Source organism: Pristis pectinata, chromosome 9 (assembly GCF_009764475.1).
Source record: "Pristis pectinata isolate sPriPec2 chromosome 9, sPriPec2.1.pri, whole genome shotgun sequence".
NCBI lineage: Eukaryota > Metazoa > Chordata > Chondrichthyes > Rhinopristiformes > Pristidae > Pristis > Pristis pectinata.
In genome coordinates this window covers 68,662,844-68,682,730 of record NC_067413.1, presented here as the reverse complement: position 1 = coordinate 68,682,730, position 19,887 = coordinate 68,662,844, and the positions used below count along the sequence as shown (strand labels likewise).

General features: G+C 40.5%; 1 protein-coding gene across 1 annotated transcript in view; it reads right to left on the bottom strand.

The window, feature by feature from the left end:
- Window positions 1-19,887, bottom strand: part of LOC127574002 (putative Polycomb group protein ASXL3) — a 178,021-nt gene that overhangs the window by 32,944 nt on the left and 125,190 nt on the right. Inside the window, exon 8 of the mRNA XM_052022595.1 lies at window positions 16,962-17,125. Within this exon, the coding sequence (XP_051878555.1) occupies window positions 16,962-17,125 (164 nt within the window). The remainder of the gene's footprint in view (window positions 1-16,961; window positions 17,126-19,887) is intronic.

Genomic DNA, 19,887 nt, shown 5'->3' with positions numbered 1-19,887 from the left:
ACTCCCTACTGCAGTCCAGGACTGCAGTATTCAAATCAGGTGACCCTGACCTTTACAAGAAATCGAGATACAACCTCCGTAAAGCTATCAGAGGTGTCAAGAAACAATATCAGTCCAAAATCGAGTCCCAGACCAGCCGTCAGTTGTGGCAGGGCTTACTTGCTATAATGGGCTACAAAACGAAATCTGGCAGCATCGCTGACAACAGCACATCCCTTCTCGATGAGCTTCACACATTCTATGCACATTTTGAGCAGAAGGGGATTGGAAAGCATCAGGCCCAGATGGGGTCCCTAGCTGTGTCCTTAGATCCTGGGCTGATCAGCTGCTAGGGGAATTTACAGACATTTTTAACCTCTCCCTGCTTCAATCTGAGGTTCCCACCTGTTTTAAGAAGATCACTATCATCCCGGTACCTAAGAAAAACAAGGTAGCGTGCCTTAATAACTACCGCCTGGTGGCTCTGACATCCACCATCATGGAGTGCTTTGAGAGGCTGGACATAGCACGCATTAACTCCAGCCTCCCAAAACACCTTGACCCACTGCAATTTGCTGTGGTAAGATGAAACAGGATTAGTGATTTCCCTGTTGCAATAGCTATATAATGGCTGAATATGTCAACAGGATGGCTGACTTGTTTCATTTTAGGCTCTGGTTACACAGGTAGACCTGTCTGAGAGATTTATTGGAAATCATGTGGTGGTTTCCAGTAAATCACGTATTGATGCCTTGCCTTATATGGAATTGTTATTCACTTGTAGGGGAGATAAGGGAGACGCTGAACAGTATAATAATAAGTCTTTTCAAAGGATGTTTTGGAGCTTCTCCATGGGCTGGATCATGACCAGTGCTTGGCGATCTTGATACCCCTCCATGTCTCGTCGAAGTGTTGGAGCTCCCCGGCAGACAAAGACTGAGTGGTTAAGAATACACAAGCAGTGCTGCTAATTGTTAATTGCTGATAAGTATTACTATGAATTGCCTGCAACCTTGAGCTTGATTTATTAGAGGAGAATCAAATAAAGAAGCCTGATTTTTTGTTCTTTTAGTTGAGTTAGACTAGGTTTGTAGCTGTAGTTATAATTAGATCTGTAGCTAAGAGTTAACCAAAATTACTTGAGTTACTAATTTCTTTGTTCTTTTAGTTAATAGCTGAATAAAGTTACTTAATAAAACTATTGGTGTAGTTGAGTCGTTCATTGCCAATTCAGTCACTCGAGAGGAATCAAAAGAAACCTCTGTTTTGAGACAAATTGGTGTAGTCGGCAGGATTCCACTTTGATGGTTCTGGGAATGAAAGTCGAGAATAGACTGGAGGAGTTTTATGTTCCTGGGTGGGCAGATAACTCTGAAGGTCTTGGTTCTCTGGCCAATTTAATAGCAACAAAACATGAGCCAAAGACCTGGGGACCTCGGTTGTTGCAAGGGCCAGAGAAAATAGCTCATTGGATGGCACAGATGTTACGGGAAGCAGGCTTTCAGTTTAAAAAGGGGACCACGGAGCTGCACCTTGGATGTTTATGGATGTACTTAAGGATAGAGAGCAACAAATACATGCCTTAGAAAAAGAAGTTTCCAGATTGAAAGATGAATTAGAGGAGAAGGGGAGACAACTGAACTTAGCACATGAAACTGTACACACAGCCCAAGAACAGGCTGTGAAAGCTGAAGAGTTGGGAGCCACACTGGCCTGCTGACTAGCAGTGGCTAGACAAAAAGAAATGGCAGAGAAAGTTGGTTGTGCCCCGGACCCAATAAAGGTGTGGGCCAGGATGGTAAAAGGCTGGGATCCGGACACATGGGATGGGGATATCTGGTCTGACCCTGATGACAGACAAGTGGATGAATCCATTGATCAGCTGCAAAAGAAAGGGGGAAACATTTTTACCAGACCCACCCTCTTAAAACTGTAGTAGATAAACGTGAGGACAATGGGGAACAGGATGAAGATGCACAACACCACGCACCCCAACAGCTTGTTCAGCGGCGGCAGGTCATCACTGTGGAACAGAGTTGAGGGATTTGCGGGATAGGTTTTTCCAGCAGCAAGGGAAGTCACTTACTGCCTGGCTGACCTGAATCTGGGATGCAGGTGGAGATGAGGTTGAACTGTCAGCCACCGAGGTGGCTATGCTAGGGTCCCTGAGTCTACATTACTGGATCAATGCAACTATATGGGGCGGGTCAGCAACGGGTTCCTTGTTTAGATGGGTGGTGTATGCCATTCGACAGCCTTACCCTAGCCCCATAGACTGGCACGTAAGTCCAGCAGAGTGGAACACACCCGAACAAGGTGTGCAGTGGCTGTGGGAAATGGCCATTCAAGGAACCATGAGCCAACAGGCCCAAATGAAGCCCCTCTTACCCAAGGACTCCAAGCAAGGCTGGTACAATTGGTTGCTAGTTCATTAAGAGGGGTAGTGTTGGCACTAACCACCTCTGTGCTAGGAAAATCAATAGGGGAAATGGTGTTTGCCATGGGAACCTTGGAAAACACAATAGAGGGGAAGAGCAAGATGCGACCAATTAGGGGAAGCACCCCAACGTAAGCAAGGGGGCAGTGACTGGGGAAAGGCTGTTCAGAGAGATCAGTGGGGCATGGTGTCAGGATAACAATCTCTCCCTCAGTGTCGGCAAAACAAAAGAGCTAGTCATTGACTTCAGGAATGGGGGTGTTGCACATACACCTGTCTACATAAATGGTGCTGAGGTCAAGAGGGTTGAGAGCTTCAAGTTCCCAGGAGTGAACATCATCAGTAGCCCGTCCTGGTCCAACCATGTAGACGCCACGGCCAAGGAAACTCACCAGCCTCTCTACTTCCTCAAGAGGCTAAAGAAACTTGGCACGTCCCGCTTGACACTCACCAACTTTTATTGGTGCATCATAGAAAGCATCCTATCTGGATGCATCATGGCTTCGTATGGCAACTGCTCTGCCTGGGACTGCAAGAAGTTGCAGAGAGTCATGGATACAGCTCAGCACATTACAGAAACCAGCTTCCCCTCCACAGACTCTGTCTATACTTCTTGCTGCCTTGGTAAAGCAGCCAGCATAATCAAAGACCCCACCCACCAGGGGCATTCTCTTTTCTCTCCTCTCCCATCAGGCAGAAGATACAAAAGCCTGAAAGCACATATCACCAGGCTTAAGGACAGCTTCTATCCCACTGTTATAAGACTATTGAATGATTACCTAGTACGATAAGATGGACTCTTGACCTCACAATCTATCTTATTTTGACCTTGCACCTTATTGTCTACCTGCACTGCACTTTCTCTGTAGCTGTGACACTTTACTCTGTATTCTGTATTGTTTTACCTTGTACTACCTCAATGCACTGTGTAATGAATTGATCTGTATGAACGGTATGCAAGACAAGTTTTTCACTATACCTCGGTACAAGCGACAATAATAAACCAGTTCCAATTCATGATTAGAGCCTACTATTTGGGTAACATATCTGGGGCTGCTGCAGTGCTGTTTTGAAAAAGAAATTTTAGATTATTGAGGAGCATTGAGAAGTGAACTACCTCAAATATACAGTAATCTTATGTCTCCATATAAGTACTTGTTGCTACCAAACAATAGTTCCACCTAGGTAAGCAGTGCATGGATAGAGGAAGAGCTGACATTCTATCTCAGGCTTCAGTCTCTCAATTCTCCCAGAGAGTACATGGCTTTGTTCTGCAGAAAATGTCTGAATCGTGATGCATATGGGATCATGACTGTAGGGCTGAAACCAAACGGACCTGCTGGCATTTCCTACCTGATATTTTTGTATCTTTGCATTGCTTTTCTCTCCTTCCATCATATGCACAAACTTTGCGATGGGTTAAGTAGATGAATGTATTTGCAAACTTTACGTTAGTAATCAGTAGACTGGAAGGGATAGAAAGAACAGATGAAGATGAGGTTAGAGTCATTTTACAGCTTAGGACAAGAACCAGGAACTCCTGTTCTACCTACTTAACGTCTGCATGCTATCACTTGCTACCTCACAATGCATATGTCAGTCTTTTTTTATGAAATAGATATTTGAAAGGATTTCAAGTAGCCATATTCTGATATGTTATTTTATGAAGGTGTGCCAAAGAAAGTTGTTTTTACCACCTACATCACTCAAGCCTTGAGCTTCTAGTATCAGCAAAGGTATAATCATCTAGCGGATTCAGTTGCTGAATAACAAGAGAGAGTACAGGGTACTAATAGTGATACTAAACCAATAGTGATGGATTCAATAATCCTGGCTCTGTGGCCCTGTTATCAAAGATGTCGCAATTATTGTCTTGGAAATGAATATTCATTTTCTCTTCCCCATTGCTGGATCCTAAATTGACGTACATTGCTGGACTGTAAACATTTTTGATTAGTGAAATTAATATAATTATGTGGAGAATCTGACTGGGGTACATTGGTGCTTTCAATTGCTTCCTTGGCTCTGTAGGGTGTTCTTCTGACTGAGAAAAAAACATTGCTTAATGTAACTTTGTATTCCGCATTGGCTACATGGAAGAGGAATTAATGAAATTATTTGCTCTGTCAAACTGTTGATTGACAAATGTTGCTGACATACAGCTTGGAATGAGTCAGAGCACAAAGTTACGGGTGTAGTGAACTTGAAGTCTACAGGTATTATTTTTCCTGTACCAGACACCAAAATCTCTAGTCATTGCTGTTCAAGCCAACTGTAAAGTGTGAGGACACTTTTACCCAGATCTGCCAAAGAGAGTAACATTTTGGGAAATGTTTTTATTTCTATTTCAGAAAATGCTTCATTTACCTGGATTGTTTTTTTTCTCTAAAATCAACACAGAAATAATGTGAACTCCATTGAAATGCTCACTCTCAAATAATTACAGTAATGAAATGTATCCGAGCCAAAAGTCCGATCATGAAATAATAACAATAAGCCCCATTTTAATTTAGTATCATGTTTTCCTTTGATTGCTGATTTTCCTTTGTTGGCACTTAAAGTTTGCAAAGTTCACATTATATTGGTGAAAACAGTTCACTATGATTCTGAGAAAAGTCATGGGAAATGCAAAATTTTCTCACTTTTACAGCAGTAGAAATGTGTAATATTGTATTGAAGCAGAAACTTCAATACAAAGCAAGAAACTTTGAAACTTAAATGGTCCCCTCCCCTCTTTAATGACTGAATATTGCATATTGGATGGAAACCAAAGGAATGGGTGCTCTGTCCAACTTTATGGCTCGACCATCAGTGGTTGCAATTCAAAGTCAAAATCAAAGTCGAGTTTATTGTCATATGCACAAGTACATGTATGCACAGGTGCAATGAAAAATTTACTTGCAGTAGCATCACAGGCACATAGCATCATATAAGCAGCATTCACAAGAAAAACATAAATTAAACATAAATTAAACAATTTTTACAAGAAAGAATACAATTAAAACAAAAAAAAGTCAATTTTTGTGCGAAGTGATCAAAGCGGTCACGGTGTTGCTAAACTGTAGTGATTAGGGTTGTGCCAGTTGGCTCAAGAACCGAATGGTTATAGGGAAGTAGCTGTTCTTGAAGTTGGTGGTGTGGGACTTCAGGCTTCTGTACCTTCTGCCTGAGAAGCTGCAAGAAGATGGCTGCAAGAAGCTGCAAGAAGCTGCAAGAAGATGGATGTTGCCTTCTAAATATAGTATCATAGAATCATAGAAACATGCAGCACAGAAACAGGATCTTTGGCCCACCTTATCCATGCCGACTGTGAAACCCATCTATGTTAATCCCAATTGCCTGCATAAGCCCGTATCACTTTACTCTTTTCCTACCGAAGTACCTGTCCAAATGCCTCTTAAACATTGTATCTGCCTCCACCATCTCTTCTAGCAGCTCATTCCAGATATTCACCACCTTCTGTGTGAAAAACTTAGCCCTCAGATCTCCTTTAAATTTCTCCCCTCTCATCTGTGCCTTATAGTTCTATCATCCTCTGCCCTGGGGAAAAGATTCTGAATACCTACCTTATCTGTACCCCTTATAATTTTATAAACCTCTATAATGTCACCCCTCAGCCTCCTATGTTCCAGTAAGAATAACCAGCCTCTCCAATCTCCTTATAACTCCTTAAAGCCCTTCATTCCGGGCAACATCCTGGTGAATCTTTTCTGTACTCTCTCTATTGTTACCACATCCTTCCTGTAGTAATGCAACCAGAAGTGCACACAATGCTCCAAGTGCAATCTAGCCAATGTTTTGTAGAGCTGCAACACAATGTGCCAACTGTTATACTTATTGCCTTGGCCTACGAAGGCAAGCATACCAAATGCCTTCTTCACTACCCTATCTCGCTGTGCGCTGTATCACGCTTTCATGAGCTATGGACTTGCACCCCAATGTTTCTCTGTACATCAATGCTCCCAAGGTTCCTGCCAATTAGTCTATATATCCAACCTGAATTTGACTTCCCAAAGTGTATTACCTCACACTTTCTGGATTAAATTTTATTTGCCACTGTTCTGTCCAAGTTTCCAGCTGATCTCTGGCCCAGTGTATCCTTAGAGTACCTTCCTTGCTATGACACTGCCTATGTGTCATCTACAAACTTAATGCAGACCACCCAAATTCTCATCCAAATCATTCATATATATGACAAACAACAAAGGTCCCAGTACTGATCCCTGTGGTACACCACTTGTTACAAACTTCCAGTAAGGAAAACACCATCCACCACTACAATCTGCCATCTATCACCCAGCCAATCTTTGATCCACCAGCACTAGTGGGAGGAAAGGAATTGTCAACATTTTCAGTCAAAATGCTACGTCAGGACTGAGAGTGGAGAGGGGAGATGGCCAGTATAAAGAGGAGAGGGGGAGTGGTACGACAAGAATCTGAGATGATTGGTGGACTGAGGAGGGGTGTAAGATGACAGTTAGGTTGTGACAGGTGGGGGAGCGGGATTGGAGTTGGGAGACAGTGCCTGGTGAATGATAGATGGAGGCAGACAAAGAGAGAGAGAAAACAGAGGCAGATGGAACAAGGTGGGGGAGAGGAGCGTGAAGGTTGGAGACAGTTGCTGGTAGGGAGATAAGCAGGAACACAAAGGGCTACCAGTGCTGGAATCTGATGAGTAAAGGAGGTGGAACCATAATGGGAACCATCAGGGGAGAGGCGAATGGCAGATGGAATTAGAATTAGATAGGGGAGGGTTGGGGGGGGGGGGAAATGCCTGTGGGTGAACTGTGTGTAGTGGGTGAATGGAACCAGGAGGGGGAGGGGGACTAAGATGAGGTCTGGGGGCAGTCTTCGAGGAAATGGAGACAAAAATTGGAGGATCTGAGGAGGATAGGAAGGAGAAAGAGAAGGGGGGGGGGAAGAACCCTCCAGAGGGGAGGGTTATCTAAAATTGGAAAACTCAATGTTCATGCCACTGGGTTGTAGACTACCCTGGTGGAGTATGGGGTGTTGTTCCTCTAGCTTGCATTGGGCCTTACCCTAGCAGCGGAGAAGGCCCAGGATGGACAGGTCATTTTGGGAAAAGGAAGGGGAATTGAAATGCCATTTCAATTTAATTTAAATGCTGTCTGCTCTCCAGTAGTTTGGTTGACCCCTTCAAAATACAGGTAAGGTGACATGGAGTATTTTGCATTTGGTCAGAAAGAACATTTCTAAGCCCATAAAAATAAAAGCTGATAATTTTCTGAATGTTTATCCGAGTCACTCTTTGAGAATTACTGGTTAAATTACTGAACATCAGCTAGTGGAGGAAACAATGCTTAGTTATATTTGAGTTTTATATAAGGGGCTTCTGTAATTGGCTTGGATACTTTAAAAAGTTTAATGCTTGCTTCAAATTGTTCATAGAAACAAATCACCAAAATGAACATTTAAAAAATGTTCAGATCGTCTGATTTGAGAAGTTTCGTAGTTAAAATAAGTTTATGAATTACGTCTCCATTAAGCTACACCAGGATCCAGCTGGTAAATGTGCCTAGCCTGCTGCATAACGTTTTTGGAATTTAATTATTTCTGCCATTGAGGGAAAAAATTAGGTTTCAAGGATAAAATGTTTGGAAACACATGGGTAAACAAGGGAATGAGTCTCAGCATGCTGTTTTATGATGCTAATGAGATAGTGTTCAATTTGATAAAAACCTGCACATATTTTTTGAACATTTTGTCTTACTATTTTTTGTAACTTAAAATTTTCTCCTGCTTCGAGACATACACCAATGTCAATCTGTAACTAACCAGCAATCGTCTAATTTTCGAACCTTCTGACACAGATAACCTCATTGTTAATCTGTATCCTCATACTTGTGGATTACTAATGTCAACAGTTCCACAGCAACAACAGAATTCAGTTGTTAACATTTGTTAGAAGATTTTTAGTAAAGTGACATATACTGATATAGGTAAAGGCTAGTGAAAGTGGGAAAGGACAAAGCTGCAATTCTGTGAAATTCAAAATAAAATCAAGATGGAATACAACTAAATAAGTGAAAAATATTGTAACATCAGAACCAACAGAATGAGATAGAAGTAAAATTGGACTGCAAAGAAAAGAGAAATCAACAAAGAAGAGATGGAAGCAACCAAGAAAACAAAAATGAGGCAAAAATAAACTGATGGATTAAAGAAAAGAGATTCTGTGGGGGAAGAATAAAAGAACTAAGATGCAAGAGGCAACTGGTGATGAAATGAGCATCTGTACTAGAACCGAGTAAAGAAGAGCAACATTATCTGAAGACAAAGGTGGCTTTATTTTGCAGGAGCAACACTTCTCATAAATTGGAGTTTTTAAAACAGCATGCAGCCTTCTGATCTATAAGCAAGTAAGCTAATATTTTTCCAACTCAATGAAGACAAACTGAAATCAAGCTTTATGCATGCAATGTAGTCTCCCTGATTGCTATTTCAGGTAAGGTATATTTGTTTAGAGCTTCAGTGTATTGCTTGAATTGGAACTTAATTTCCATCTGAATATCCCGTCCACTTTTTTCACATCCCAAATACATTGTATTCCTCTGTCTCTCCCTCACTATTACTAAGGTTTCAATCTGGTAGTTTATCATTTTCAAATATTTCTCTTTCTAATGTTCACTCTGCAGCTTTCACTCCCCATAAGTTACAACTCACCCATCACCAGGAATTTGCAGGCTTCATTGGTTCCTTTGCTGCTCATATTTATCTCAACATCTTTGTCTTTGCATGTTCTGTGTTTTTGCAGTGTTCTACCACAGTCTGCTTTAAGTGACCTCCTCCAGCTTTATACAGTCACTCGTTTAACATGACCAACTTGCTGTTTCCCATGGTGCCATGCTTTTAACCCCTGGTACTGCCTCCCCAACCCTCCATACTTTGCTTCTTTCCCTTTTGTCTTTAAATGTCTCAAAATTATTCTCTGCTTTTTCAGCTCAACTACTGATTCTAAAATCCTAGTCCCACCTTCACAGTATCCAAGTTTTTATGCGGACAACGCAATATCTGAAACTTCTATTAGAGTCATACAGTTATACAGCACGGGAACATGCCCTTCGGCCCAACTCATCCATGCCGACCAAGGTGACTAAATTTCCATGCCAACCAAGATGACTAAGTTATTGTCCAAACAAAAAGCATTACTTTCGGAATATAAATTGTAATGTTTCTTAATGACAATGAGAAGTTACAGATACTTATGCTGTATTTTCTACTTAAAACACAGTAAGTGAACTTCAGATATAAAAGCTGGGAATGATGGCGACAGTAAGCAGATCAGGCAGCATCAGTGGAGAGATTAATGGAGTTAAAATGTTGCAACAATCATCTGTTATCAGAAGGGGGCATGACTGTTTACCTTCAACTTCTCCCAATTCTTATGAAAGATTAGTTCTTTTTTCTTTTTCCACTGATGCTGCCTGACCAGCTGAGTATTTCCATTATTTTCTGATGTTTTAATTTCAGATTTCTAGCATTCTCTGTATTTTGCTTAAGCAAATTTCAGAAATTATTTTGAGCAAATAAATTTTCAGATGGAATGTATTATTCGCATATTGCAGTGCTGGCAAAACCTAGAAATCTACCTTTAATATTCTTATACACCATTCTTCTTAGAGCCATTCTTCCCACTCCAGATAAATAAGTACATCCTGTTAACTACATGTTATACTGTATACAATATTCCTGCAATCCAAGCTGCAGAAAAAACAAGAACTGTTATTGAAGCACACAATGCCACTGCCTATTTTTAAATTGAAGCTACATCAAAATCAGAGAGTTAAATGCAGAAAGTAACAGGAAAATCCTGTAATTCTCCACTTTGTTCTCTCAGGAGCTATGGAACTGCAATTAAAATGTGTTTTCATAAAAATGTACTTACTTATTCAGTGACCAATAGGTAAATATCCTTCCATTTTTAGGTTGCTATATACCTTGTTTATTCTACCAGAATTTCAATCAATAATAACTTACTTTCCAAGAGTTCAGACAGAGTAATATCACAGAATCACAAAAAACACTAATCATGGGTGCTAAGGGTAAACAAGCTTGGAATAACACTAGCAGTAAATGAAAAGCAGAAAGGTTTTTCATAACTTTGCAAAATTAGAAAATGCATTTACATATCCTCTTTTTCTGCACTTGTGGGGTTTGGAGCAAGATTTATGACTTTGATAAACAACAACATTTAATCTTCAGCAGCAGAATTCACTAACTTCCTCCTAGACTGGAAGGAGAGACCAGGAGATCCACTCCCTACCGAAGGCGAGGACGCTGCACACAAATCTGGGGATCCTGATCTGTACAAGAAATCGAGGTATGACCTTCGGAAAGCTATCAAAATAGAGTCCCTCACCAGCTGTCAGTTACGGCAGGGCTTACATGCCATAACAGGCTACAAGATGAAGTCGAGCTGCATAGTTAACAACAGCGCATCCCTTCCTGCTGAACTTAATGCGTTCTATGCGCATTTTGAACAGAAGGGAAGTGGATTGTCACCATCCACCCTGACAGCCTCCAATGCAGCTGAGCGTGTGATCACAGTGGAGGACGTAAGATCAGTCTTCCAGAGAGTGAACACGAGGAAAGTACCTGGCCCAGATGGTGTCCCTGGCCGTGTGCTCAGATCTTGTGCTGATCAGCTGGCAGAAGTATTTGCGGACATACTTAACCTCTCCCTGCTTCAATCTCAGGTTCCCACCTGTTTTAAGAAGATCACTATCATCCCGGTACCGAAGAAAAGCAAGGTAACATGCCTCAATGACTACCGACCAGTGGCCACCGACCACCATCATGAAGTGCTTTGAGAGGCTGGTCATGGCACACATCAACTCCAGCCTCCCAGACAACCTGGACCCACTGCAATTCACCTATCGCCGAAACAGGTTTACAGTCCTACACTCAGCTCTGGAGCATCTGGACAGTAAAGACACATACATTACACTTTTGTTTATTGACTATAGCTCTGCCTTCAATACAATAATTCCAAGCAAGCTTGTCACCAAACTCCGAGACCTAGGACTCAACACCTCCCTCTGTAACTGGATCCTTGACTTTCTAACAAACAGACCGCAATCAGTGAGGATAGGCAGCAATACCTCCGGCATGATTATTCTCATCACTGGTGCCCCACAAGGCTGTGTCCTCAGCCCTCTACACTCATGACTGTGTGGCCAGATTCTGCTCTAACTCCATCTACAAGTTTGCAGATGATACCACTGTTGTAGGCCGTATCTCAAACAGCGAAGTGTCGGAGTACAGGAAGGAGATTTAGAGCTTAGTGGAATGGTGTCATGACCACAACCTTTCCCTCAATGTCAACAAAACTAAAGAGCTGGTCATTGACTTCAGGAAAGGGGGCGGTGTACATGCACCTGTCTACATCAATGGTGCTGAGGTCGAGAGGGTTGAGAGCTTCAAGTTCCTGGGAGTGAACATCACCAACAGCCTGTCCTGATCAAATCACGTAGAAGCCACGGCCAAGAAAACTCACCAGCGCCTCTACTTCCTCATGAGGCTAAAGAAATTTGGTTTTTTCCTTTTGACTCTCACCATAGAAACCATCCTATCTGGATGTATCACGGCTTGGTACAGCAATTGCTCTGCCCAGGACCGCAAGAAACTGCAGAGAGTTGTGGACACAGCCCAGCGCATCACGGACACCAGCCTCCCCTCCTTGGACTCTGTCTTTACTTCTCGTTGTATTGGCAAAGCAGCCAATCAAAGCCAATCAAAGACCTCATCCACCCAGGACATTCTCTCTTCTCTCCTCTTCCATCGGGTAGAAGATACAGGAGCCTGAGAGCAAGTTTATGTCTCTGTGTGTGTACCCAAACTTATGCTTCTGCAGGTGTATCTAAACCAATAACTGTGTTGGCGCATTGTGCCAGTGTGTGGGGGCTTGAAGTGTGTGTAACCAGAACAGAGCTCCATTGCTCTTCTTTAATTTTTTTAAGATCACACGGAAGTTCAGTTCAGATCAGATCATAGCTTAATCAAAGGGTAGCCTATTGAACAGGGCAGCACTCGGGTTAGTATCTGTCCTGCAGGAAGGCACAACCTGCATACCTATATGGAGTTCAGAGCAGCTCTTTGCCTCTATGACAGGACTGTAGGAAGCAAATATGACAAAAAGGTTTTGATGCTTTAGTTTTTTTTGAAGCTATTCTCTAAATATTTGGGTCTAATATGCACTCTGCAATAAATTGAAATGAATAACAACATGTACTGAAAATTATGATTCCTAGGGTCATTAATTACATTTGAAATCACAAATTGATTGAGCAAATTAAAGATTATTGCTGCAAATAAAATAATTATATAAAGGTTGTATAAATTTAAAACACCTGCATTCTTCTTGATGACAAGGGGACACCTTTGGAGCAGTAAAGATTAGTTCACACCAACAAATATAAATCATTTATCTAGATTAGACACTACTGCAGAGCAATATAATATTTTATTTACCATGTTTGTACTGAAGCGGAATAGTATGCCACCATGATAAATATCACAGGATGACTTCAGGTTTGACACTGCTGTCAAAAATACCTTAATAACAGATATTGAGCTTGTGCACAGGAGTTCTGCAATTTCATTGCCATGACCAATGGATCAAGTGAGCAAAGGTTTTCAGTTTATGCGGGAAGTATCATCTGGACAAAAATATGACTTAATAATACAAAACTGAAAATAATAACAAACAGAAAGATAAACCACTGAAAATGCAAAGTTTATTTCTGGACAACTGTTGTCTGAGTCATGGAATAATCAATCAAGGAAAGTGGTTGGAGAAAAGAATATAAATGGTCAAAACACAAATTTTAAGGTCTGAGGTCCTTGCCTTTCTCCTAACAATATAAGTGAGTACATCTTGCACTGTCAATGATTTCAGGATCTAAATTTACATGACTCCTGCAAGTTGGCACTGAAGATTGTGCAAGATCCCTTAATTCACTGCTTAGAGAAAGAGGAAAATATGGGGTGAATGAGTCATGGATTGTGCATTCATTATTCTAAAGGCAGAGCATAAGGAAATTATGAGACGGATTTCTGTAAAGAAAAAAGATTGCAGAATTTATTGATGAGGTGAGTAGGTACAAATTATTAATGGAAAGGCACTTGCCTGTTGAATGGCTGACTTTACTAATTACCATACAGCCACAATAGCTGGCATCCTGGGGTCACAGGTTGGAAAATGAGGAAAATTAGCAGAATTGAATTGAAGATGTTAACAACTAAAATTTTCCTAAAGCCATTTTATTGTAGCAAAGCAGGAGAAGGGTAGCAGAACTATTTATTTTGAAGATGCAGAATTGGAGATTTTGTTTCAGGAAATGTCCTGGCCTAGGTTTCACAGTTACTGCAGCCTTTACTGCAGAATTCAATGAAAGCTGCCAACAAACATCTAGTGATCATGGCATGGATGCAAGGTTCTGTCAGGCATCAGATGCAGCAGGTGTCTGCCATGCTGTGATATCATCAAGCAGGCTGAGTACCTCTTCAGAATGAAGACTTTTTTATTGACAGTAGACCACTGAGTAAAAATCTCTAATTGTTAATTACATTTTAAATATTTTATGGAATGAATTGAGGGACATTCACATAAAATTATGTTAGAAATTGAAATTTTTATTGATCTGAATAAAATAATAAAGTGAAATATTTAAATATTGATTCTGAAGAACTTAGATTTAATTCTTTTAAATATTGTTTCAGAACAGCAATCATAATTTAGCAGGGCATCGCAAATTCACCTATCCCACATTTTCAAGGACTTTTATAGCAAGGAAATTACGTAAAAAGTCAGTTCTCATCAATTCAGTGATTTATACAGGAACTTCAACAGTACATCCTGAGAAGGAACAGTATACCACTGACAGCAAGTTCTAGATTTCCATGTTAACTGTTTGAGCAGACTCCAAAATAAGCTGTTGGTTTGACGGTGTAATGACGTGAATGCTGACAATTTTGCTAAGAGTAAAATCACAAGAAATAGCAATACAGTTCTGACAATTTACCTCCAGTCTGGAGTTCAAATATTTGGATGGAAGTGACAGAGTAAAATAATGCAGCCTCCAAAGAAATGTTCTTAATTGAAGGAGATTGGTGAGTGTCCTGACACTTTGCCAACTTTTAATACACAGTTTGTTGAATAAAGCCATCAGGAGCACATCCTCACCTCGGTTTCAGTTCTGACCAGTAGGTAAAGCATACATGCAGCCTTTCAGTTGCATGCACAAGTATGGTCTCAGTCTGAATTTAAAATAATGTCTTTAAGGAAAGAGGGGTAGTGAGACAGAGAGGAGAGGGCCCTGACAGTTGAAGACAAGGCCATCAAAGGACGAAATATTAACATTGGAAATGAAAACAGAAAATGCTGGAAATAACAGCAGGTCAGGCAGCACCCATTGGGAGGGAAACATAATTAATGTTTCAGGTCAATGACCTTTCATGCTTCTGGATTAAAATTAGGATTGCACAGGAGTCCAGAATTGGAATAGCACAGATATTGCCAAAACTTATAGAGATGGAAGAGGTTACAGACATAGGGAAATGGAAGGATTTGATAAGAAAGATGAGAATTTGAAAATTGAGGCCCCACATGAGTCCTTCCTATAACACTGCCATCAGAAAATAGTTTCTTGTGTTTAAATTCAGTGAGTGGAGTGGTTTGATTAAAAAAATGTTACATATTCAAAATCAGCTTTTTTTAGTAAGTTGGGTGTGCTGCAGACCAAATTGTGAGATAATTACTTCATATCTTAAAAATGGCAAATTGGACGGCATATATGCTCACTACCAGGAAGGTATTTTAGTCAATTAAATAAATTGTTTTATATTTAATGTTTTGCTGGATTCTATTTATAATTCCAACAATATGCTAGAGGAAATTACAAGACGAACTCAGTCGAGATTGCACCAGAATTATCAGGTACACAGACCACTGTCACAAAAGAAATGCTGCCCAGAAATTGAACATTAGTCAGGAGAGCTGCATGTGATATGCAGTGCCAATTGCACATTCCACTCTTCTGACAGTTGTTTTCAATGAAGTTATTGGAACTAGATTACAGGAAAAAAATCCACAATTATAAGTGCATTTAACACTACTAATGAAGCATATATTTTTTTTCTGTCTCATACAGTTAGAGCAACATTGATGTATAATATGATTGATGAATAATAATTGTTGGATTTTCCCCAATCAAAAATATCTTTAGCTGTTTTGCTAGATATGTGTATGCATATTTTGTAATAATACACCATAGATGATCTTAATTATGTAGTGAAATATGTTTCATATTAAATAAAAGAAAAATATTTAAGTTTTCCATTGCAACTTAGAGTGGGGGTGAAGGAACAATGTTGATTCAAATAGGAATTGAAAAGCAGAAAACTGCAGATATTGAAAATCTGAAGAAAAGAACAAAATGCCACAGATTTAAGATAAGCATCCTGAAAGGTTAATTATGTTTCTCCCACCAATAAATGCTGCAGGATCTGCTGAACATCTCCAGCATTTTCTGTCTTTGCATTGGAATCAAATCGGAAACTGGATGAGAAATATAAGAAAGATGTGATTGCACTGAAGAGGGTGGAGAGTAAATTGACCGATATGTTGCCTGGGATGGAGAGTTTCAGCTATGAGGAGAGATTTGATAGTCTGGGTTTGTTTTCTTTAAGGCAGAGAGAGCTGAGAAGTCACTTGATTCAGGGACACAAACAGGGTAAATAGTAGGAAACTTTTATCCTAAGCAGAGATGTGTATTATTGCAGCACATAGGTTTAAGGTAAGGGGTGGGAGGTTTTCGAGGGGATTACAGGAAGATACGTTTCTTACCCAGATGGTGGTTGAAATCTGGAGTGATGGAGGCATGTACTCCCACAAAATTTAATGTGTTTAGATGAGAACTTGAAATACCAAGGTATAGTAGGTTACAGACCAAGTGCTAAATAAAAAGATACGAATGGATAAGTACTTGGTGGTTGACACCATAGAGCTATACAGCGTAGAAGTAGGCCGAAGGTCCTACTTCCACGCTGTATAGCTCTATGGCTCTAAATTACTTCTGTTTGAAGTTATGAAGGTTTTGACAATGTTGCAGCCCTATTTTCACATACTTTGCTTTTGAGTGTTACTTCCTTCTGAAGCTGACGGATCTTGGAAACAGTCTGAAATATTGTCACCATGACATTGTCGAAATTACTGTACAATATTTCTGCTTGCAAAGAAAAAAAGCGTTCAGTTTTACACTTTTAACTAATTTGCTGTAGTTTCTTTAATATGTTTTTCAATGTTAAAAAAACTCAAAAAACATAAATAGCTGTAAGTGCAGTATCTGAATGAGAAAGATTATTTATTGTTTTGTAAGTTACTTTTCATCAAATGATTTTTTTGCACATTAGATTTACCATCATCAGTTCACAACCAAAAAACAATTTAATCATTGTCTTCCCTGCACTATGAGACTCAATATACAGCTACCACAACATACAAAGTCATTTATACTCTGCTTACCTGCCTATCTACTTCTGGTAGTAAAATCAGGAGCTGTTGTTGAAAATGATGTGGTAGAGAGGCAAACGTGTGCTTGTTTATTAAAGCTCGCAGATTAGTGTTCACCAGGATAGAACCTGGGGTCTCAACATCAATGTCCTCTCCTCTTGTCCGTTTGAGCTGTCCTGTTTAAAGACATACAATAATGTCATTCGAAATGGCCACCTGTATCAAACATGTTATGGATCTCTAGCAGGATCTATGGATATATGGATCTATGCAATGCTAACCCTAATTTAATCTCCTCAAAGAAAGGCAAATATCCTTCTGAGAAGTTCTCTAGATATCCCCCATGTCCTTCTAGGAAGCAGGAAGGACTTTGAAGATCAGTGCAAAACATGACGACCACATGCATAAAGCATCCATGCACAGCAGACGATGAGAGGGAATAGAGGTAAACAATGGGAATCAATTTTACTTCCACCCCACAGTGAATTGATGAAAGGGAGAGGGAGAGAGGCAAGATTGCAGATTGGGTGTAAATTTCTAAATCCCCAACAAATAAAATTGTAAAAAAAGTTATTTTTTTCTTAAATTTAATAAAACAGAAGCAAAAATTAAACAAAATATAAAACATATTTAGGAATCCCAGGGAGATGGTTGTGGGCCTTAATAACAGAAAGTCACCTCATTTGATTGTATACCACCAAATTGATGTTGGTTTGTGGAACAACCAAGATCTGCCCTGGTTGATATGCTTTTTCATGAGTTATTGCAACTATCCCTCCGAGATGCCACAAGTTTCCTGCATCTCCGTTAAACATTAAGCGCATTTCAGGTGAAAGGACTCAGCTCTTTTCTTCTGCATCTCTGTGCCTGGCACATGTGCCACTGGGTGGAATGGAAGTAAATTCTAACTCCAAAGGATATGCCTACAAATGTAACATTGTATGTCAGTATTATAAAACTGGGAAAATGGGGAAAATTTAAATTTGGGATTTCAGAGAAACATTTTTCTTTTAACAGTTCTTAGCTATTTCTTTGAGAAGATTTAATTCACAAAGCCCAGCTACAGTCCTTTTCCAATAATTTGGCATGCAATATTGCGAATCATAGAATTACCAAAGACCCTATTTGGTCTAGCTTTGCCATTAGTTTAAATGACATAACACTCATGTTGAAAACATAGCGATTAAAATCACTGACACTGACATGATAAACTACCAAAGTGACTACACATTTAAAACTATGACATGTGAAATACTTAGTAATATTTAGTAACTGTGGAGATTGCAAATTATAGATTCAGCTTCCAGTTAACAATAATCCCCAATTTTTTTAAAAATGAATTTAAATAATCAACAGAAAATCTAAAAATTCAGTGACAATTCCTTCTTATTCTTAGGCTGCCCCTGGGGATTGAGGATGACTTGCTTTCACTCCAGTTCTCTGGGTTCAGAGGTAACTGATGAGGCCAACATGGGACCTGCAGATTCTTCCACAGGTAAGGCAGGAAATACTTGGTGGGTCACTGGGTGATCCAGGATGTGGTGCACTCCTTCTGACATTTATGCTGGGCTTCTGTGTACTTCTGGCACATGTACTTCTGCTTCTCTGTGCCAACTTGAATACTCCATCTCCATCTTGGGCAGTCATGAGCCAGAGATTCATGTGGGGAGGTTCCACTTTTTCAAGGATGCTTAGAGAACACTGTTGAATCTATTCCTCTACCCACCTGGCAATCTCTTTCCATGACAGAGCTCAGAGCAAAGCTTCTGATTTGGGCGTCTGGTGCTGGGCTTACGAACAATGCAGCCTGTCCAAAGGAGCCAACTGAGTGTAGTCAGGGCCTTAATGCTGGGGATGCTTGCCTGCGAGAGGATGATAACATTGGGTTGCTTTTCCTGCCAGGGGTGGTGGGTTTGGGGAGACAATGCTGCTAGCAATTTGAGGTGCATTTCAAATACACAGGAATGTAAGAAGCTGCAGAGAGTAGTGGACTCTGCCCAATACATCATGGGCACATTCCTCCCCACCATCGATAGCATCTACAGGAGGTGCTGCCTCAAGAAGGCAACATCCATCATCAAAGATTCCCACCATCTGGGCCATGCCATCTTCTCGCAGCTACTATTAGGCAGGAGGTACAAAAACCTAAGGTCCCACACCACCAGGTTCAAGAACAGCTACTTCCTTCAACCATTCAATTCTTGAACCAACCGGCACAATCCTAATCACTGGAGTTTATCAACACTATGACCACTTAGCACTAAAATGGACTTTTTTTTGTTCTAATTGTGTTCTTTTTTGTAAAAATTGTGTTTATGTTTTTCTTGTGAATGTTGCTTATATAAGGCTATGTGCCTATGATACCGTAGTGTGAAAGGTCATGGCTGTCATGTGACACCATCGAGTACTGGTCGAAAGTGACACTGTCAATCAAGGTCTGGCTTCACCCACTTATTTGCACACACTCTTGACCATTGGTTCCTGTGCACACCTTTTGTACCTGGCCATGACCCATTGGACCTGTTGAATTACCTGAGTTAGCTTCACCCAGCTCTCCAGCACTGTAAAGAATGCCACATGTGCGTGGCTCTTCCTCTTTTTGATTGCTGCAGGAGTTGAAACCACGCCGAGGTAAGAGTGTGCCCTTCCACAGTGGTTTAGGAGCATCCTAAGTATATTCCCGATGTTTGTCCAGAGTCAGGGGGTTAAGGCATCGTATTGCGTTTTCCCTGATCGTTTGTAACTAGTTCGCTATGTGTGTGTGTGTGTGTGTGTGTGTGTGTGTGTGTGTGTACTTCACCGCTGTTGCAACTCCCCTCATGTTTCGCGATCACCCATGTGTGTGTGTGTGTGCATCTGTTCCCGCCCATTCTGTTCCCGCGTTTTTCTTTGTGAATAAATCCTTTTTCAAAATCCAAAGACTGTGTCCAGAGTCCTC